The 23,358-nt window shown below is 35.9% G+C and overlaps 1 protein-coding gene, 1 long non-coding RNA gene, 1 other non-coding gene and 1 pseudogene across 3 annotated transcripts; all 4 read left to right on the top strand.

Moving 5' to 3' along the window:
- Nucleotides 1-8,611, top strand: part of LOC113056719 (ATP-binding cassette sub-family C member 9-like) — a 9,051-nt pseudogene extending 440 nt beyond the window's left edge.
- A 2,491-nt stretch (nt 8,612-11,102) lies between these two features.
- Nucleotides 11,103-14,348, top strand: LOC113060725 (ATP-sensitive inward rectifier potassium channel 8-like). Its single transcript, XM_026229875.1, has 3 exons — nt 11,103-11,516; nt 11,734-12,101; nt 12,979-14,348. The coding sequence occupies exons 2-3, from the start codon at nt 11,749-11,751 to the stop codon at nt 13,877-13,879; spliced, it is 1,254 nt and encodes a 417-aa protein (XP_026085660.1). The 5' UTR covers nt 11,103-11,516; nt 11,734-11,748; the 3' UTR covers nt 13,880-14,348.
- Nucleotides 14,349-16,204: 1,856 nt separating this feature from the next.
- Nucleotides 16,205-17,443, top strand: LOC113060736 (uncharacterized). Its single transcript, XR_003278286.1, has 2 exons — nt 16,205-16,578; nt 16,983-17,443. It is a non-coding gene; the product is annotated as an uncharacterized LOC113060736 (long non-coding RNA).
- A 2,021-nt stretch (nt 17,444-19,464) lies between these two features.
- LOC113068761 (U4 spliceosomal RNA) lies at nt 19,465-19,605 on the top strand. Its single transcript, XR_003279596.1, has one exon. It is a non-coding gene; the product is annotated as a U4 spliceosomal RNA (small nuclear RNA).
- Nucleotides 19,606-23,358: the final 3,753 nt, after the last annotated feature.

Raw genomic sequence — 23,358 nt, 5'->3', positions numbered from 1 at the left:
TTGGAGCTAAACCTAAATTGTATCGTTTTGTATGATCATATCTACACATCTGTACAAAAACGCCAAATCATAAAAATAGACAAACCACTGAGAGCCTCAATGAAAGTTTGTTTAATGTAGAAAGACCAACACAGTCTCATAACTATTTTACTTTTTTGCAAATTACTGGCTAATTCATATAAATTCGAACGATGCAATTTGTAAGTTTTTGTAAAATATGTTTACGCCCAACTGAGGGTTAATTTTAGGGGTGGAGCTTTATGGTGTTTAGTAATTTTTATATGATTGTGTTGTAAAAAATTCATTCAGATGTACTGCATTAAAGCACTAAAATACTTATATTTTCTCATGAGATGTAGAATAGAGATACTTTTTAAAATTGTAATTCATTAATATTTATTAATAATTAACTTTTTATCTAAAGAACGAAACGTACAAAGGAATTGTAGTATCAAAAATACATACTTTCAAATACTTTACTGTTGTGGTATCAAGTACAGAGGATTATAGCATTTAATTACAGTAATTATCAACTACTAAAACTTTGGTATCTTAAAATCTGTATATAATAACATTTGTATTTTCCTCTGAGGATTATCTGGGTGCTGTGATTGTCCTCACTGCAGCAGTGGCAGCGATCTGGTCCACATCTGAATCTGGACTGGTTGGACTTGGTCTAACATATGCCCTCACTGTGAGTATTCATTTAAACACAGCTTTATTGAATTTCTAGTGGCCATCTGTGATTTAAAAGCACTTAGAAGTCCTCAACAATGCTTGTGTTAAGGTGACAAACTACCTGAACTGGTTGTGAGGAATCTGGCAGACCTGGAGGTCCAGATGGCTGCGGTAAAGAAGGTCAACAGCTCCTCAGCACAGAATCTGAGAACTATGAGGGATCCATGGGTAATAAATCCTTTCCTGACACTATAAGTATTGTTTCTAATGATTATCCAGAGTACTATTTAGACTCTTTATCCCTAGATTAAACCCCGTATTTCTAGCTTCCAAAGCACTGCTACATGTGCATTTTCCTCACATTTTAGTGCATTAGGAACACAATGACACAATCCACTGAGAGCATCATGAAAGGGCGTTAAGTACGTAGAGTCTAAACACTTACCTCTAGAGACCAAGCAGGAATGAGCTGAGAAAAAGGAACATTTTTAGCAATAGCCTTTTAGCGCCGCTGTTAGACTTAGACGATAGCTTATTCCCTCTCAGTGACTTAATGGAAAACTGGCCTGGACAGCAGTACGTATGAGTCTAAACTTTGACATTTGGACACCATATATAGCTGTGTTAATTGCAGCTTGTTAAAGTGCTCACTTGGAGTGTTCTGAGTTATTTGTTGCCATTGATGTATCAGTGTTATGTCTACTTTATTCTCTCCTCAGATAAGTCATGTGTGGCGGCACTAATCCACTGACTGTGCAGAAAGGAAAATTCTGTAGTTAACCATTCTGTAAACTAAATTATACCCATAAACATGCTTTAAATGTTAAGGTGCAGTACGTTTTTACACTTAAAACGTTTTGTGTCTAAAGAAATTAAGAATGTGCACTCACATGAAATTATGCCACAATCAGTGGCCCAGAAAAGTTATTTTATTCCACATGAATGTGGTACCCTCATGATGGCGTGATTATGAGATCACATCAGCAGTCGGATATGTCAGTTTTGCTATATTTTATCTCGTAACAGTTAAAACATTGAATATATTAAATGGCAATCTAAATAATTGTTTTCACTTGATTTCAGATGTCTCACAGGTACCGGAAGACTGGCCACAGCATGGAGAGATAAAGATCCATGATCTGTGTGTTCGTTATGACTCCAATCTCAAACCCGTCCTTAAACAAGTCAATGCACACATCAACCCTGGGCAAAAGGTAAAAAAAATAATAATAATTTTACTTTTGCATCTTTTTTTTTTCTTTATCCAATGTTTTTCTCAATTTGAAAGTAATTAATTGATTAATGTTGTATGAATAGGCAAGGATGGTGAATCAGCTATTCAAGATGCGTTTGCTAAGCAATAAATCAGAGTTGTTATTGTTAACTAAAACTATTAAAAATGGTTTTCGATAATTGAAATTGGAGCTAAATAAAAAAAAATACATTACATTTTTAATGTCAGTTTTAATTAAAATTTAGATGAAAATTGGAAATGTTGTGTTGGCAACTAAAATAAATGTTTAACTACTTGACCTAAACTGCTAGGGCTGTCAAATTGATTAATCATGATTTAATACTTCCAAAACGAAACTTTGTGTTTACATGATATAAATAAACAATATTATTACTCTCAGTCTGTCTCATGTATGTTGTCCTAGACGTCACAACCTCCAGCCAAAGCTGACAATGATTATTTAGTAGTCCTGATAGCGATCGACCTGTTGTAGCACATAACACTCACTTGCGGTTTTGTCACTGTAGCGTTTATTTTCTCATCACTGCACTGCGAAACCACAGTTAATCTCTGCCTGGATATCAACTCCACATTGAAGCAAAACCTACGCAATCTGCAGCTCCGTCATAAGCTTTTATCTTTATTAGTCTAACTTCTACGACAGCACAGATGGCTTCTTGTAGTAGCATGGTAACTGTAACTGTCTGCACTAGTTTGTGTAATTTAGGAGAGCAGCCCTGAGCGTGTTTATACAAAAGCAATCTGAAAATGTCAGGCTGTGTCAAGTGCTTACGTGTTGTTCTTTTTGTCCCAGGTGGGCATCTGCGGCAGAACGGGCAGTGGAAAGTCTTCGCTGTCTCTGGCCTTCTTCAACATGGTGGATGTTTTTGAAGGTAGGTCTTCCCGGGACATCTTCCAAATCTTAGCATTCACTGAGCATTACAGCGCTCAGATGTATGTCAAGCTCGCCCGCTGGGGACACATTGACCCTTGTGGATCCCTAAAGAAAGAAATAAAAAAAAAGCTGTGGACACTTTTGATAAAGCTATTATTAATGTTCTCGGCTGCTTAGCCTAGAACCATTTATTTCTTTGCCCGTGTTGTTTATTCTCTTACCATATGGTTACTGTCACTTTGACAAGCTGCCATGATGTCATATTTAGACATTAACCATAGAGATCAGAGTCTTACTGTCATCATTGACAGAATTTCTCAGTCAACTTGATTTAAAATGGAACCATAGCTTCATTTGTTGTAAGACATCAAACAGAAAGTGTATACAAAAATTATATTATCTAAATAGCACTATATATTTAGTACAATGTTCACTAATGCATTTAAAACAAATGATGCATTAAAGTAATGCAGTTATAACTAAATAGTGTTATTTTGGGGATATTGATTTTATTATTATGACAAACAAAATACATCACATTTATTTTCTCTGAATTTTATCATATTATCCAGCATGCAGCATTACCATCTCTTAGTCAAAATGAATCTTCAGCCAAATCAAACAGTTCATGCTGTTTTGTGCACGTGAGCACGGCTGTTAGAGATGTTTAAATCAGAAGTGCACGGACTCTCTCTTCACTGTGTCCCATATAAAGGTAAAATGAAAATCTCAAGAGCTCTGTTTGGTTTCCTGATATCCTCTACAGGCCACTATGTGTTAAAGTCAAGTTATTGTAAACTGACCTGAACACCCAAAACTAATAAAACAATCCTTCAGGGAAGGAAGGAAAAATTTTATTGTGATTAGTTTGAGATTTTGCATAGAGTTAAATATAGCTATATCTTATAGTATATGTTAAACATCTGGGTAGCTGACGCAAAACAATGTTACATTTATATTGGTATATAGTAGAAAGTTTATGTTTTATGTGCTGTAACTCATTGCCTTTTTAAACATTTTTTAAAATGGTTGAACTTAAAATAAATAAATAAAAACGTTAAATGTAATTAATACGAGCTAAAAATAAAATATAAACCAGGTGTTATTTTTTATTTGAACTATTAACCTTTTCTTAAAATAATAAACAAATAAAAATATATTGAATACATTTAAAAAAATCTATAATAAAATAATTATCTAAATTTTCACAGTTAATGAGTTAAAACTAAAATATAAACCAGTGTCATTATTGTTAAGGGAAGTTATTAAAAATAAAATAATAATAATAATAATAATAATAATAATAAATAATAATTTCATTAAATTAATGCATTTAAACAAATAAATGCAAGTACAGATATCAGTGTAGTTTCTCAATTAATAATAGCTAAATATAAACCATTGTTGTTATTGTTAACTAAAACTATTCACAATTGTTCAATTATGATGAATGGAAATTAAAACAAACAATGCAAACAAATAAAAATATTAATAATAGGTGAAAAACTTGAAAACAGACAAAAATGAGAACATACTGCTTTGTAAATAACTAAAATAAAATATGTTTAATTACTACAATTAATAAAACTAAAACTGAAATAAAAATAAATTAAAGCTAAATATAAAAATAAAAAGAATGATAAAAGCATAGAACAAAATAAGTTAACTAATGACAACTGTAAATTCAAAAATAAAATCTAATTCAAAACGTGTGTGTGTCATGATCTTTTTTTGCTCTAGGAAAGATAGTTATTGATGGCATTGACATCTGCAAGCTTCCACTTCAAACCCTGAGATCCCGTCTGTCAATCATTCTACAGGATCCAGTGCTGTTCAGCGGCTCCATCCGGTATAAACACGCAAACATACAAACAGACACAAAAATACATTTGTATCTGCGTAATGCATGCACCTCACACGCACTCACTGAGGCTAAACTGACCCAAACAGACAAGACCAGGGACAACAAACACGCACTTCCTGCCTGACATTTTTAATCAGAAGTTCAGCATAAACACAGATCATTTACAAAACACAGGGACCCCCAGGATGTGAAATAGGATGCTTTTCTATGTACTGGCATTTGCATAAATCTGCTTTTCTAGGAATAAGCTATACATTCTTATGTATTTAGTATTTTATACCCCTATATTTTTCTTTTCAAACAGTGTTAAGTATTTATTTCACTGGATGTTCAATATGGATCTACAAGTGTCCTCAGCTCCAAGCTTGTTTGAACTTCTCATGGATACTAAGTGTCATGTTTGTTTCTGAAGACAGTGAGCATATGGGGTTTGTTTAAAGAGGCCGCCAAGGGATAAGAAAGAAAATAAAACTGAACCACCATCACAAGTCGTCTGGGAATGGTTTTGGGCAAGCTGTTGTCATGACAATGTTTATTCAAAGCAGGCCTAATGGATCATCGGGCCCAGGGGACAGAGCATACAAATTATTAGAACAGCAAATCTTTCCTTGATTTTAATTTCGGAAAATGTGGGGCCATAAAGGAAGAAGCTGTAGTTGGAATCTATTTCCCAGCGTGTTAAAAACGGATTTCCTCTTATGGTCATTGGGTGCATTAACACTATGTCCCCTGAGTGTGTTATGCATTAAAAGGGAAAGCTCATTCAAAAAACTGAATTCTGTCATAATTTTTAAAGCTGATGATGTCCCACATCTTTTTTAAGTGGAACAAGAAAATAGTTATCTTGAAGAATGACCAAGCTGCTCTTTTCCATAGAATGAAAGCGATCTTTAGTTTTTCATGTTTTTGAAAAAAAGTATCTTATGTTCACAAAAAAAAGTGTAATTATTTGGTCTCAATTACAGTTAAAACAAGAAATATTATTACAATTTCAAGTATCTGTTTTCTATTTGAATTTATTTTAAAATGTCATTTATTCCTTTGAAGGCGAAGCTGAATTTTCAGCATCATTACTGATCATACATTACCGATCCTTCAGAAATCATTGTAATATGCTAATTTAGTGCAGGGGAAACATATTATTCCTTTTCCTGAATAACTTGAAACAGTGATTTTTTTTTTTTTTTTAGGATTAAAAGTTCAAAAGAACAACATGTATTTGAATTAGAATTCTTTTGTAACATCTGAAATGTCTGCTAATTCTTTGTGCGTTGTATTGTTTTCACCTGTGTATTTTTAGGTTAAATCTTGACCCCGAGCGCACTTGCACCGATGACAGGCTTTGGGAAGCACTTGAAATTGCCCAGTTGAAGAACATGGTGAAAGCACTGCCAGGAGGATTGGGTAAGAATGATCATGCCCAAATGTTCAGCCCTCATCAGGATTGGCTGACACCATAATGTCAGTCACATCATGATTTTGATACGGAGTGTTCTTTTGCAATGAAATGCTGGAGTTTTCTGACCTTTTCATGATGACCCGAAGCATTCGGTTTTATTTTAAGGTGATATTTGTTCAAACTGAACAGCTGTAAAGCATCATGCAGTACGTATGTCTTTCCCCAGACGCTGTGGTGACAGAAGGAGGGGAGAACTTCAGCGTGGGACAAAGACAGCTCTTTTGTCTTGCCCGGGCCTTTGTCCGCAAAAGCAGCATCCTAATTATGGATGAGGCGACTGCTTCTATAGACATGGCCACGGTACAACCACATCTACAGAAGACCATTTCCATTCCATAAGAACAAATAAATCATGATTTGGTAAACTATAACTATGACATAAAATGTTGAAATTATGAGATACTACATCATAAGTCAAAATTTTGATTAGAAAATTCATTCTAATAATTATGATTATCTCATAATTTACGATTATTTTCCTTAGACATTGGGAAAAGGCTTAAATATACATCTATTACATTTAATATCTTTTGCTAAACATTTACATTAAAAAAACAAGTCTAATTCTCAAAAAAAAAAAAAATTCTCAAAAAACATTCTCAACACATTTTACTTCCATAATGTATTGTATTGGGAATATAATAAAAATGAATGGGAATTGATTGGATTGTATTAAAATTAGGTCAATATCATCTTGTTTGGGTTTTGTTTAGAATAATTGCTGAATGCTAAATGCTGGAAAAACATTTTTTATATATAAATATATATTAAAATGTTTCTTGTGGTAAATTTAACAGGAAAATATTCTTCAGAAAGTGGTGATGACTGCATTTGCTGATCGGACGGTTGTCACTATAGCAGTAAGTTACCCTATATCAACTTTTTTTGCTGGTCAATACACAAATACAGAAATAGATCTTTAAAGGGATAAAAGGATTTTTAATGCTTGCCAGGCTTTGACATCTTCAATCCTTTCTCAGTTTTCATCTTTCTTCACCCCTTCTGACAGCTGTCAATCAGTCACTATCAATCTCTTGGCATTAACACAATGGCTCATAAGAATTTTATAAGCCTGCAGCCACTGTAGTCTGTCATTCAGAGCCACAGATACACAAAAATGGCCTTTCTGTCTCTGTTTGTGTCAAAGAACACGATTGAGCTCTGAATAAATGCATGATCTCTGTCTGCTGCATTTTTTCACCCGTTTTCCTCTCCTCACCCTCATCACCTTTTTCCCCTCTCTTCTTTCTCCTTCTTCATCCACCCTTCTCTCTTCCTCTGAAACAGCACCTGGTTTCCTCCATCTTGGAGGCGGAGCAGGTGCTGGTGTTTTCCTCTGGGACTCTGGTAGAGAGTGACAGCGCTCCTAACCTCTTGGCACAGGAGAACAGCCTCTTCAGCATCTTAGTCCGGACGCACAAGTAACCGTGCTTTGGCTCCGCCCCTAGTCGCCTACACCCTGCCTCATTGGTTGGTAACCAAGAGCTTCCTATGTGTGCAATGTTTTAGAACACTTCAGCGCACAGTCACTAAACCAACACTCTAAAAAATGCTGGGTAGTTTCAACCCAACTTTGGGTCAAATATGGACTAAACCAGCTTTTGGGTTAAAAATTTGGTAACACTTTAGAATAGGTAACACCTATTAGTTGCTTATTAGTATGCATATTACTAGATAAATAAATAAATAAAAAGTGTTGTTTTATTATTATTTTTTATAATTCTGTTAAATTATACTTTTTTTTAATTCATGAAAATTAGAAAAAAAATATGTTGTGTGCTGAAACAACTATTAAAAACTTTCAATTAATTTAGTTCAATTAATATAACTTCTGGAAAACTAAACTAAAATTTGTAATATTCCTTCAGACACTAATTGTTGAATACAGAGAACTAAAAATATTAGAACTAAAACTGGCATAAAATTAAACTTAAACCTACATACAAATATGTATTTAAAGACTAATAAAGATGAAAACTTTAAACTAAATGTAAAATATATAAATAAAAGACCATTTAAATATTAAAATAAGTAGTAAAAATGAGTCTAGCCTTTGTTGTTTATAATAGATGAACCAAGTTATTTCAGAGCCCTTTGTCAGTTTCACCTCAGTTGCACCTTCTACTGTTTTGTGCACCAGAAATGATTGTAACGTTCCCTCAAGCTGGTTTTCATTTATCCTGTAAACAGAAGCTTGACATTTTACTCTGATTTCAGAATCTTGCAGCGACAAGATTTGTTTAGAGCAGCAAAAGGGCAGAGTTAAACATAATCTTGACAGCTAAGGTGATGTTGCAGTAGAAATACATTTGCACACATCTTGATTGTGCCTGTTTTCCACAGCATCGTGTCCACACTATCCTGACAGCTGATCTAGTCATTGTGATGAAGCGAGGAAGCATCATGGAGTATGGAAAACCAGAGATTCTCATGGAACAAGAGGACGGCTTATTTGCATCCTTCGTCAAAGCTGACATGTAGAGTCCCTCATCTCCATCACCACATTAGTTTATACCACTTTTGGCCTTATGAAAAAAATGGCAGCCATCGGAAATGACTAAACTACACACAGACTCTGAGGTGATATTGTTTTATATGAACCCTAAGCACAGTATTAAACTCTTTTTTTTCTTTTCTTTTTTAGCATTTTCTTACCTTACAGCTCTTTTTCTAACTTAATGACGCGTGTACTATGAAATGCATAAGCAATAAGCATTTATCTACTGTTGTTTTGATTAGTACCAACACTGTACTGAGCACGTCTGTCCAGTTGAGGCCTGACGCTCTTGTCTGTCTGTCTGTCTGAAGTGCATTGCTGATACAGATTTAGGGAAGGAGGACAAATATAGCAGGCTCCCCAAAGCCTGCACCCTCACATGCCTGTGGAGCCCTGACTTTCTGGGGAGTCCTGCAATGTCCACCAGATCAACCCTAATGTGTTATTCACACCCTATATACAAAACTGATTGTATTTTACACTTTGTACTGTATTCCTCTTATGCAAATTACTTAACCAAAAACCTATTTTTAGTGTGTGGTTTTATCTTCCAAAAAGTCCAGGTCATATTTCTCTAATAACTAAAAATATAAGGGAACACTATGCCTTTTTAGGAACATTTATTTATATAGGGTATATAAGGTAAGGGTATATAAGATTTACCATATATTTTAATGCGTACTCTAAGCAAACAGGCCTACACTTTTTTCAGAGTACACTACAAGTTAAATATTTCAAACCATATAATTTCTCTCTCCTAAGCCGCTATGACGTTTTATTATGGGGATGTCAAAACGAGTCTGCAGTCTTTACAGCCAAGCGATATATATTGTTCACATAACGTCCTTTGTTTCTCTCCTCGTCCTTTAATGGAGTGCCAGTCTGTACCCTCACCTCCCTTTCACCTTTTAACCTTCAGCTTGCTTTATTTGATTGCTCTGCTTTCTGGAAGTTACAACTAAAGTTGATCTACACAGTATGTCGTAAGTGACGCTTTCCCCTGCAGTAAAATGATGCATAGCTGCAAGCACTGTGGGAAACCGTTCTGTTGACTGTCAGGGCCGGTGATTTGATGAATATTTGCAGTGAGCTGCGATGTTACACTTGAGCAGTGATATTCCAGTAACTTGTGAACGCAGCCATGTGCGTAAATGTGCAGCTGACACGCTTTACAGACTCTGGTGATCTGTAAACATGACTTAATATTTACCTAAGAGCCAACAGCTGCACATTTTAGTCAAAAAAATAATAAAAATGTCACGGTTTTTGTAATTACTGCCAATTTCAGGTATTTGCATGTTAGTCATGATGGACTGTTTTAAATGTACATATGCCTATGTAATTAATATAGAATTTGTATTATAAGCATTTAACAGCATTGTTCTGTGTGCTTTTTTTTGTACACATGAAATGAAAATAAAAATTGCTTTGTGTGTTTACTTATCTCTGTTGAGTGCCTTAGCATATGCACTAATATTCAACTAAAGACAACAATTCTTAATTAAGAGTAAAGCAATTATAAAACTGAAAGCGGTTTACTAAATGGCTAAATTGTTTTTAATAAAAGATCTATTTATTTGTTACATTTAACTCTTGCATTACTTGCAAGTCCATTGGGTAGGAAAAAAAATAGTTTGCTGCACAGCGCCCCCTTCTGTTCAAATGGAACTTGATGCCAAGGACTCCCAAAGACGGTTACATCCTGCCTCTTTCCTAAAATATAAAGGCAGCTATATATATATATATATATATATATATATATATATATATATATATATATATATATATATATATATATATATATATACATACAGAACTCATTTATACTTTGAAAGAAACATTGTTATGATTTTATAAAGACAACAAATAAATAGTTGCCTTTTAAATGAAATTGTACTGAAGCCAAAGCAAATCTGGATCATGTTTACTTTGTAAGTTGCCAGCGTCTTCTACTCTCTATTAGGATAAAGTTAGATATATAAACCTGAAGGAAAACATTATAATTTCAGATTTATTCATAGTACTTTTCACAACAAATACCATACCAAGGCAGTTTTACGAAGAACATTGCCTCAATCAGCAAGCAGCTAAAAACAACATTGAGGAGAAACTCTGCAGATTCAAACTATTCTTAACTTTTTCTTAAGTGTGTGTATGTGTCTCATAGAAGAAAACGTTTACTCATTAAAAAGAACTATAGGCACATTTAGGTTTATTACTATTGTTTCCTTGCTAAAAAAAAGGGTTGTAAACTAAACAAAAATATTTACAATGAATCTTATGAATTTACGTTCTTCATAAAGCAAAGCAAAATAAAACAAATGTTTGATCTGTGTGTATGTGTGTGTGTGAACAAATATTTGATGTGTGTCTGTGTGTGTGTGTGTGTGTGTGTGTGTGTGTGTGTGTGTGTGTGTGTGTGTGTGTGTTCCATTAAAAACTAAACTAAAGTTGTCAGTCTTTCTAGCGTCCCCTTGCGGTCCTCAGGAGTCTCCAGATCCCAGTTTGAAATCCCTTGCACTCTTTCAATAACTCTTTACAGTGCACTGACACAGACACACACGTTGCTTTTTCTGCATTTAAATTTCTCAAAAGATTTGTCTGCAAGCTTATCTGTTCCTATTATAATTGTCTATCTTATATAGGCTATAGTTTCTCTATGACTATCTCTATTTTTGGGTACTTTAGTTTATATCTTATTATAGTTTTTTTGTCTATAAAATAAGGGCAGATTTATTTAACTAAATCTTTGAAAGTAGTTTTAGACTCTTCTCTCCAGGGTGAATGTTTCTCGGAGGCAGCAGGACAGTGATGTACCGCCCATGCGTGTAAAGTCCTGTAAGAGCGCAGCACAATCATCACAAAGATACCTTTTGAAGCCTTTACACGGTAAGTGTTCTGATGTTTATGTGGTGTTTGTTGTAAAAGCTGACACAAGAACCCAGATTTAGGTCTAACTGATGCAATATAACTTTCTGAACTTTAGTTTATGCTTGCGGAACAGAGTTAGAGGGCAGATGCAGGATGGTTATTGAACTGGAGCTGCGCTTTTGACAGTCGTTGAATGGAGAATTCTTATTTAATATTTTTTTCTGACCGTTTGCAGTGACCTGCTGAAATAATGCTGCCGCGCAAAAGCATCATTCCCGAAGAGTTCGCGTTCTCCCCGGGGCTCGTGTCGCCGATTCACCGCAAGCCCGTGTTCAGGGACCGCGTGAACAAAGCGCGCTTCATCGCCAAGAGTGGCGCTTGCAACTTGTCGCACAAGAACATCCGCGAGCAGGGCAGATTCCTGCAGGACGTGGTCACGACTTTAGTGGATCTCAAGTGGCGTTTCACCCTGGTGATTTTCTCCATGACGTTCCTGTGCAGCTGGCTGCTGTTCGCTATGTTCTGGTGGCTGGTGGCCTTTGCGCACGGAGATCTGGACACGAACCGTAAACCTGGAGTAGAGCAGTGCTTCACTAATGTCAAGTAAGTGTGCCCAGGCTGTTTTAGTTATAAGAAATAAAAGAGTCGGCATTGACTGTGTTATATGTTTGTGCAGTAATGTAATTCTGTTAAATTGGTACTTTAATAAACGAATTAAATGTATAAATATGTACACCCTGCATTAAAAGTCTTACAGCTTTATAATGGCAAATAAATGAAATAAGATATATTTTAATTTAATTCAAGTAAATGTAAGTTTTTTTTTTATGTTGGTGTCAGTTAAGCTCAATAGTAAAGCATAATGGAAATATATATATAAAAGTAAATAAATAAATTTTATATATATATATATATATATATATATATATATATATATATATATATATATATATATATATATATATATATATATATATGAAGAATTAAGTAATAACTCATTTCTCTTCATTCCTACAATTGTTTAAATGTTACTAATTTTCAACATTTAATTTGTTTAATTATATTTATAAAGATAAAAGCCTCTATAAATATTTAAATGTATATATGATTACAAATTGGTATTATATTAAAAACCTTAATTTATTAACTGATAATATAATGATAATAATTAAATAATATGAAAAAATTGTTTGCCTAGAGCCTGTAATACTAGTAAAGTGTGTAGACATACCTCATCCTTTATCTGCATTTTCCACAAATTAATAATGGTATGCTATCATATATAGTGATTAGAAAAATAATTTAAAGAAAATCATAGACATTTCAATATGCAGAATATTAAGTAGAAACCATTAAAATAACTGTTTTCATTTTCTTTTTCCTTTTCTTTTTTATGTGGATGGTGTTGTTACTTGGATATTTAATTCCTCTTATTTTAATCGCCGAATACTCTTTGGTCTTTTCTCTTTATTTCTTCCAGCTCTTTTACCTCTGCCTTCCTCTTCTCCATCGAGGTGCAAGTGACAATAGGATTCGGAGGCCGTATGATAACAGAGCAGTGTCCCACAGCCATCACGGTGCTCATATTACAGAACATCATAGGTCTAATAATTAACGCTGTCATGCTGGGCTGCATCTTCATGAAGACCGCCCAATCCCACCGGCGTGCCGAGACCCTCATCTTCAGCCGCCAAGCTGTCATTGCAGTGCGCAACAACCGCCTGTGCTTCATGATCCGGGTGGGCGATCTGCGCAAAAGCATGATCATCAACGCAGTCGTGCGCCTCCAAGTGGTCCGGAAGACCACTACGCCAGAGGGCGAAGTCATACCCATCCACCAGATCGACGTCCAGACAGAAAGCGCAGTTGCTGGCAACAGCATCTTCCTGTTGGCTCCCCTGATCATATGTCACGTCATCGATAAGGACAGTCCTCTGTACGATCTCTCGGCGATGGAGCTGCAGTGTAGCGATCTGGAGGTCATTGTGATCCTGGAAGGTGTGGTGGAGACCACAGGCATCTCCACTCAGGCTCGCACCTCTTACGTGACCGAGGAGATCCAGTGGGGTCACCGATTCGTGCCTATAGTGACCGAGGAAGAGGGGGTGTACTCGGTGGACTACTCAAAGTTCGGGAACACAGTCAAGGTGGCCACCCCGCGCTGCAGCGCTCGTGAGCTGGACGAGAAGCCCTCCATCCTCATCCAGACGCTCCAGAAGAGTGAGTTGTCGCACCAGAACTCTTTGCGCAAGAGGAACTCCATGCGCAGGAACAATTCTATGCGCAAGAGCAACTCCATGCGGCGCAATAATTCCGCCCTCGCCGTGCCCAAAGTGCAGTTCCTCACCCCTGAGGGTGGACCAAATCTAGCAGTCACATGACAAATGGCCTGCTTAGTGATTTTCACCTGTCTTTCTTTAAGTCCTTGTCTTTCTCTTGATCCTTGGCATGCTCTTTTCTACGGTTTCCTCTATTTTTTGATTATTCACATCCTGGGTTACTCTGGCACTCCAGATCCATTTTTCTGCAGATTTTAGCTCCAACCTTAATAAATACACCCGAACAAGCTACTTGGCGGACTGCTGAAAGTTTGGGAACATGGTCAAGGTGGCCACCAGTGAGATGGACGAGAAGCCCTCCATCCTGATCCAGACGCTCCAGAAGAACAAGTTGTTGCTCCAGAACTCTTTGAACAAGAGGACCTTCATGTGCCAGAACAACTCTGTGTGCAAGGACAACTCTATGCACCTCAACAATTCCACTCTTGCTATGCCCAAAGTGCAGTTCCTGACCCCTGAGGTTGGACCAAATCAAGAACAAAATTCATGATAAAATGCTTGGTATACGGTTTTCATTTCTTGATCTTTCTTTAAGTCCATTCTCGTCTAGGCAACTTTGGCCCTCGAGATCCACTTTTGAGTTTAGCTTCAACCCTAATGAAATAAACAAGCTAATCAGGATCTTTAGGATTACTAGGCCCTGTCCCAAAAGGTATCCTAAGCCCTCATGGTCTTCCTCTAAGACCACCCTTTTGTGAGATAATACTGCTTTGACCGTTGGGTATAAGTCTGCTGTGGAGCTCACCTTTGTGTTGGCTTAGCAGAAGTATGCATTGAGGACACATATAGTAGCCACAGAGAATGGAGCTAGCAAGCACACTTCTGAAAATCTAAAATGATGAATGCGCCAATCTACGGCAGTATTTTTCAACCCTGTTCCCTGAAGGAAACCAACAGTGCACATTTAGGATGTCTCCATTATCTGACCCACACATTTCAGGTCATGAAGTCTACTAATGAGCCAATTCTTTGAACATGGGACAGGCTTGGGAAACACTGCCCTTAGGGCCTAGAAGTGAGGCAGGTGAGTTTGATCAGGGTTCTCTCTGCAGGAAAGTCAATCTCGAGGGCCGGGTTTGGCCAACCCTGTCATATATGAATTGTTTTTTACATTATAATTCTGATTATAATAGATGGTTTCCTGTATGACCGTTAATCCTAAAAAATAATCAATTCCAAAGAGCTCCACAAATAATTAGGCATATTAATTAGCTTATTGGTAAAAATCATTTTTAACTTTCTTTTTTCACATCTAACTTCTCTCTGGTTACGTATGTATATAAAACAGTACTTTTTTTTTTTATCTGTTACACTTGCATGAAGATCACTATATGGTAGATAAAAAAAGAGATCTTTCAGTCCATAGTTTTTAAAAGAACCTTTTTTTCTCAGTGTGAAAATCATTTTAAACATATATAGAACCTTATTTTCTATGTCCATAGTACGGGTCTCGGGTTCGTAGTGGCCTCTGGTGGTGAACTGGTGAAACTGCATGTGTTGGGGCATCTGGTTCATATATATATATATATATATATATATATATATATATATATATATATATATATATATATATATATATATATATATATATATATATATTTTTTTTTTTTTTTTTTTTTTTTTTTTTTTTTTAAATGGAAAGTTTCTGTGGATATTAAGCTTTCTTCACTGAACCATCAATGCCAATAAAGAAACATTATTTTGAAAAATACTTCCATTTTAGCACAACTTATCACTATATGACTCCGTATTTAAATGCAGTGTACTATGGACAATTACTATGGACAATAATGTTTCACATTTTATTAAACCTGATCAACTTGTCATTTTTTATTTGATCTTTAATAAACTGTATGTGCTCAACATAAGATATGAGATTTTTATTTCAATAATCTCTATCAATTAAACCTAATAAATGAATTAGGGTTATTAATAAGTCTGAAATTATCCAAGTTAATAAACAATAACATATAAAAATAATCAAAATAAAAGCAATTCAGTATAATATTGGGGTAAAACAAACTGTAAACTGTGAAATGTAGGATAACTGATTGTGATCTCGGGTTCGTAGTGGCCTCTGGTGGTGAACTGGTGAAACTGCATGTGTTGGGGCATCTGTTTCATTTTTTCTCTAGTTCATCTAAAAAGTTCATCTTCCTCCAAGCTTCTTTGTGACTAAGCAAGAGCATCAATGTTGATCATTTTGGAAGACAGGCAGGTAAACATCACACGACTGTGTTGATGCTATTTAGCATTAGCCTATGTGTGTGTGTTGTGTGTATATATGTTCTGAGTAATTAAGAGCCAAGTAAGCTAGTCAAACATTCATTGATCATCGTGAATGTCCCGAAAGTTAGCACTCTGAACCGTTTAAATAAGCTATTATGGTCCGAATTATTTTGTTAGAATATATTCCACGATATGAAGACACATACAACTATGTTTGTAGACCGGGGTTTATATTGTGCAACATTTTACACAGGTAACGTTAGACGTGATGTTCTAATGTCAAGCTAATGAGTCTTCATCAGCTGCAACAACTCGAGTGATAACTTGTCCAACTCCACGAGAGGCATCCAGCTGCAGCCCCGCAGACTCACTTTCTTGCTAGACACCAGTGGCTGGACACCAGTGGATGGACAGCAGACGTCATTTCCGTATCGTCATTCACTTTTCAAATTGACGTAATTTCCGTACCGTCGTTCACTTTTCAATTTTGACGCGCCATGCAGATGTCAGCGGTAAGAAAAAATAATAAACTGTCGATGATTTATAGGTCATGTCAGAATTCAAATGTACAAACTAGCTAGTTAAAAAAATCGTCTTGTTTTCAAGGTACTGAACTCTGGTGTGCCTCAATTCTAGAGCTAACGTTAGGTTGCTACCATAGATTTTCCAATTAAATCGTTCTTTGAGAGGTATGATTAATATTGTAAATACGTTTTTTATTTACTTGGATGTGTGAAGATTGTACCCAGGTAACGAGATCTTATAGAACAGTCTTGGTAGAGAATAGTCTAAAATGCTAGGTTGTGTATTCACACGAGAGTTTGCTAGCTAGCTATGTTTTTTTGTTTTTTTGTTGAAGTAGTACTTTTCCCTATGCACGTGTTCTAATCATATTGTACATCTGTTCTTGCTTTAGGTGTGGTGAATGTCAAAAAACTGCCCCAGGCTGTAAGAGACATGTGTGTCCCTTTTAAAATTGTACAATGCAGAAATTGCAGATGTTTTTTCAAAGACTGGGTGGGGTACTGTGGAAACGGAAGATGTGGAGACCTGCGAGGGTTTTATACAGACCCTGAATTTCCTGAGCATTGCCCAGACTGCCAGTTTTAGGGGGCAGGAATGAGGTGTGGTGTGCACAGTGTGCAATAGTCTATTTGGAACTGTTCATGTTTTATTTTCTCTTGAAATAGGGCCTGACTGTGGCATCTTCGTTCTGATGGTCAGATTTGACAAGTTTTACTAATTAGATTGTGTAAATTCCAATAAATATTGCAAAACCATGAAGTGTTAATTTGATCTGGATTGTTTGGTAAATTGTCTGATCATGTGAATCTACGTATATTTTCAAAACAGAAGTGGTTACATTTACAAAAAAAAGAAAGAATTGAATATCCAAATGGGCAAGGCAAAAAACTGTGGTCAATTAACATGTACAAGTCTGTTGTATTGACAAAACGTTATAGTCCATTGATCTAGGCTGAATTAAGGTCACAAAAAATAGTGATATGATCTGAACAATATATATTTTCAAGGTGGTTCTTGTGAATGCAGTTTGCATGAATTATTGATTTTATAATATTAAGTATATTATTGAGAATTGTTTTATGTAAAGAGATATGATAAATATCATATTTCAATTTGCACACAGCTTTTATATTATATATTTTAAGTCATAAAAGTAAAATGACAATACGGAAAAGACGTATGCAATTAAGGCTGCAAAGAATACTGTCTATCCACTGGTGAAAACAGAAAATAAATATGCCGTCTATCCATAGGTGAAAATATAAAATAAATATGCTGTCTATCCATAGGTGAAAATATAAAATAAATATGCTGTCTATCCATAGGTGAAAATATAAAATAAATATGCTGTCCATCCAGAGGTGAAAATATAAAATAAATATTCTGTCCATCCAGAGGTGAAAATATAAAATAAATATGCTGTCTATCCATAGGTGAAAATATAAAATAAATATGCTGTCCATCCAGAGGTGAAAATATAAAATAAATATGCTGTCCATCCAGAGGTGAAAATATAAAATAAATATGCTGTCCATCCAGAGGTGAAAATATAAAATAAATATGCTGTCTATCCAGAGGTGAAAATATAAAATAAATATACTGTCCATCCAGAGGTGAAAATATAAAATAAATATTCTGTCCATCCAGAGGTGAAAATATAAAATAAATATACTGTCCATCCAGAGGTGAAAATATAAAATAAATATTCTGTCCATCCAGAGGTGAGAACTAAATATGCTGTCCATCCAGAGGTGAAAATATAAAATAAATATGCTGTCCATCCAGAGGTGAAAATATAAAATAAATATGCTGTCCATCCAGAGGTGAAAATATAAAATAAATATACTGTCCATCCAGAGGTGAAAATATAAAATAAATATTCTGTCCATCCAGAGGTGAGAACTAAATATGCTGTCTATCCATAGGTGAAAATATAAAATAAAAATTCTGTCCATCCAGAGGAGAGAATTAAATATGCTGTCTATCCAGAGGTGAAAATATAAAATAAATATACTGTCCATCCAGAGGTGAGAACTAAATATGCTGTCTATCCAGAGGTGAAAATATAAAATAAATATACTGTCCATCCAGAGGTGAGAACTAAATATGCTGTCTATCCAGAGGTGAAAATATAAAATAAGTATATCTCAATCCAGAGGTGAAAATAGGAAATAAAATTGCTGTCCATCCAGCGGTGAAAACGAAAATTAGCGGCGAAACGGAAATGACGGAGAAAATGGAAATGACGTAGGCTGTCTATCCACTGGTGTCCAGCCAGTGGTGTCTAACCGGAGGTGAGTCTGCGGGGCTGCAGCTGGATGTGGCGAATTTGATGTTTAATTTGCATTTAAGTGCATATTATTCAATATATTCCAAGTTAAGCACAATGTTAAACAGATTTTCAAACTTTGAATCACTCGAAGCTCAATATATCATGGGAATAATTATTTTGAGATAAATGCCGCCCTCTAGTGGCCACTTGCAGTTCCGACATTAAAAGCGGGCTGAACATTATCTCTGGAAAAACTAATAAGGAAGCACAGCACAGCATTGCATTATTAATGACTGGAAAGAAATTGAAGTTTATTTATGCGCGTGCGTCTATGTTATGAAATTACGTTTGCAGACGATTCCTCGAAAGCTGCTCTATATCCCAGCATGCACTGCGTGAGGTCACCCAATAGTCTATATAAACATTTATGTTTAAAACGTTCATGAAACATTTTTCACGACGTACTTCTGCTGCAGCATTTCGATTGCATATCCACCTTCAGAGTGACCCTGTCTATAGTAGAGGGAAGAGTGAGTATGCTTACCGTCGAAGGGACTCGTGTGTGGTTTGGTGATGGCTCCTTTCTAGACTTAATGACATTAGCTTTGCGCAGTGGCAGTATCGTAGCCTATGAGGTTTATCCGAGGCGCGATTATTGCTAATTGAAAACTTTACCCAATACCCCGCCGTGACGACTTGAAATATAGTCGGCGCTGGCAATTTTTGACGGTCTTTACGGAGACTGATTTATTAGGTCAATGCAGAATCTTATTTTTTGTTGTAATATTAATAACTATTATATGCAATTTTGATATTCTGTTCGTTTGTCTGTGATTTCTTGAAACTGTTAAAATTTAATTTATAAACTGATTAAAATTGTCTAGTTCAGACTGCACCTATATTGTAATTTATTCTCTCCTAGAACTTCCTGCATTTCTAAATTAATCTAATCAATTATGTTTCTGGCCCAGACTGCATCAAAATTGTAATTTCTTCTCTCCCATTACCCCCTGCATTTCTAATTTATCCCACTTACCTTTGAATCTTATGAAACCATTGACCTTTTCTTGTTTCTCACTATTGCCTTTGCCACATTTTCTTCCTATCTTTATAATGATGCTCTTGATTTGCGATTGTGCTAATAACTGTAAAATCGATATGATTCTTTTTTGTAATTTCCTTAGCCATTTTATCTGCCATTTAAATTCCTTTAATCCCATTATGTGCTGAAATCATAGTGCGAACTACGGGGGAGCTAGGGGGAGCTCGGCTCCCCTTAATAAGACATGGGCTCCCCTGAAAACGAGAAATGTGAAATTTTGGGGGGTCTCAAAAAATGTTGACAATATGAATATTTTGAAGTACAATTTCAGTTGTGCAATGTGATCATGATGGATTATTAAGTGTAAAATAGCAAAAATATTATTCATTCATGCATGACGGCGATTAAAACCTAATTTACTTAAATACAGATTACTATACATGCTATTCTTGTAATGAGCATCAATGTGTGGGGGCGCTGCGCTGCAAATTCCCCTTTAGTACGTCGTATATTCGTAGACAAAAATAAACGTTGGAGGCCATTTATCACGCGCAAAGTCCTTAATTCATTCTGCAGTTATAGCAATGATAGCAATTGTAAAAAGAAAACGAGGCAGTTTAATTAATTTTGGTTTTATGAAGAAATTGTGTAGTGATGACATTAATAGCACGACTGATTCACTTACTACAAACACTTATTAGACCTCCCGCCGCGCGCCCACTGTGACAACCAAGAAGCTGAAGAAAAGTTATCTCTGGCTGTAGTAATAGCTAGTCAGAGGCCGGTGTAGCAGTCGGTTCTGTTCCCCTCTAAATGTCTGTTTCCTCTCGGGTTGCCAGGTCCGTGTAATAAACCCAGCCATATAGTTAATCAAACATTTTCCCAAAGTAGCCTAAATTCCGCGGATTTGGCAACACTGCTGCATGCAAACACACCGAACACACCTGGATGTAAGGAAAGCAAAAAGCGACACATTTCTTGCTACACTGCAACATAGTAAAATGATTCTCACACTCTATTTTCTTATTCATCTTGCAGTTGTTCCGTTATTTTTGTCTTATGTTTTTACATTTCAAGTTGAAAAAACTCTCGTCTTAAATGTATTTTCAAGTTTAGGATTTAGGACGGTATTTGTAACTATTTGACTTGGCGTAAATCCAGTCATGCTTCTTGTGCACGCTAGTTCTGATCGTACGTATAGTAACTCGGCAACTACGCAAGAATTGTAGTATGTTTGCGTAAAGGGGAACAGAATCGACTGCTACACCGGTCACTATCCTAACCCCTCTTGCTCCGAGTCCTCTCTCCCGTTAAACTGGAACAGCCAGCAGTGGAGAGACTGTAAGAACCGATATACATGGCTGCAAGGGCGTAACTTTGGGTCTACCATTGGGGGGGTTAAACTCGCGGCATATGAATAATTTTCTCGTGTAAAAGGTAACATGCTAATTTACATTACAGATTATTTAAAATATGATACTATCTTTCTTGCTGGCAAATGAAATTAATAAAGAAAACGAACAAAAGTATTCATTCTGAATATTTCATATTATTTTAATCTGAATGATGTTATGATATTGAGGGGGTTATATTAGTTGGATCTGATTTTTGGGGGGGTCATGACCCCCGTAACCCCCCTGCAAATTACGCGCATGCATGGCTGTTTTTTAAGGATGGAAGCTTGAGGAGCATCTCTTGTAGGGATGCAAAAAACCTTCTTCTGTCTGAAAAGTTACCTGGCACGCACTTGTTTGAGGAGTGGATTAATGGGGAAATAAGCAGCGCTGCAGTAATGCATACAGTTGTAGCTGTTATGTATCTTTGTAAGTCATTGTAAGTTTTTTGAGGCACTCGTGTCGATAAAATCTAATAATAGTGCATTCACTTGTAGCTGTCCTTATTTGAGGCACACGCAAGTGCATACCCCCCCCCCCCCCCCCCCCAAAAAAAAAAAGTGGGCTCCCCCAGAGGACACGGTATAGTTCGAACACTGGCTGAAATCCATTAAAAAACACCATAAGCTCCATTATTTTAATTTAATCATGGACATGATTTGGATGTTAAAGAGTCCAAAAAAAAAAAAAGTCACACTTACCTTTTTCACGGTCAGAAATGACAGGAAATACGAAAAAATTTGCAAACTCTGTGAATCTTTTGGTGGTACAAACTACAAATCAGCCACTGGTCAGGAAAAAAGTGTGCAGCAATCCAGGGGTGACTCTCCAGAATATCAGGAGTGCAAAATAGAAACCAATCATTAAATGGAAAAAATATAAAAGAGGGGGTCGGTCGGTCGGTCGGTCTCTCACACACACACACACACAAACACACATTATATGTGTGTATCTAAATCCTTTTTTTATTTACCATGCTTTTAGAATGATAAAAATTGTTCCACTCTTTCCAATTACAGTGATTGCTGTCCTATTTAAGTGGCGGCTTGAATGTTGGTTTTAATTTATCAAACATGGAATTAAAACCAAGAAGGGCGAGAAAGCCAAACTGGACAGAGGAACAATGTTTACTGTTAAACCAGTTAGTGGATGAACACAAGGCCATTCTTAAAGGAAAGGCTGGGTGTCACAGCAAGAGACAAGAAGCAGACATAGGAGCTTATAGCACAAACTATTAACAGTTCATTGCCCCTGCTTGTGCGCACCTATAAGCCTTCTATATTCATAAATGCAGTTTTTTGAGCCTGCAAGGTGGGAATGTCCTGTGGAATGAACTGCGACACAATAAGATGTTCTGAAAGTGCTGTAATTGTTTGTGTGATCACTCCGTTTACAGAAGGTTGTGACAGACCCAAATCATCACTATTGCATTGTTGCATTTTCCCAGTTGCCAAATATCGTAATGTAGTGATTACTTTAATTTCTGGCCCTATTGCATTTCTGCGCTGTGTCTGAGATAATAGCACGTCTCTAATAAGATCAGTCACAAACATGATCCCTGCACGATCTCATCTATAGCGTCTTATTAACTCACTGTCATCCATTGTCTGCAACACATTTCTTGTGTTGCAGACAAAATAAGTCCTTAGCCGTCTTCAAGAATCGGCTTAAAACACATGTCTTCCATCTTTATTTGACCCTCTAACTTTAACACTCGCTATTCCAATTCTATTCTTTAAAAAAAAATCTAACTACCTTTCTTATCTTTTTGTATTATATTTTATTGTTTTATTTATGCAATTGTATGTGTGTGTGTGTGTGTGTACAGACCTCTAACACTAGCTTGCTCTATTCTTTTTCTATTCTATCTGTTTTCTTTCTTTTTATTTATTATATTATTTAAAATCCCATGCTAGGTGTACTGTCTTAACCTAACTGAGACTTGTTATAGCACTTCTATTTATTATTGCTCTTTTTGTTGTTTTTGATTGCTTCCACTGTCCTCATCTGTAAGTCGCTTTGGATAAAAGCGTCTGCTAAATGAATAAATGCAAATGTA

This window comes from Carassius auratus, chromosome 4 (assembly GCF_003368295.1).
Source record: "Carassius auratus strain Wakin chromosome 4, ASM336829v1, whole genome shotgun sequence".
Classification (NCBI taxonomy): Eukaryota; Metazoa; Chordata; class Actinopteri; order Cypriniformes; family Cyprinidae; genus Carassius; species Carassius auratus.
Note: the sequence above shows the minus strand (reverse complement) of the source record. Positions and strands in the feature narration are given on the sequence as shown.

Bases quoted from the DNA above. Each gene is read 5' to 3' on its own strand.
- LOC113060725 (XM_026229875.1), top strand. From the start codon at position 11,749: ATGCTGCCGCGCAAAAGCATCATTCCCGAAGAGTTCGCGTTCTCCCCG. The intron at 12,102-12,978 runs GTAAGTGTGCCC...TATTTCTTCCAG, and splicing joins CAGTGCTTCACTAATGTCAA to CTCTTTTACCTCTGCCTTCC.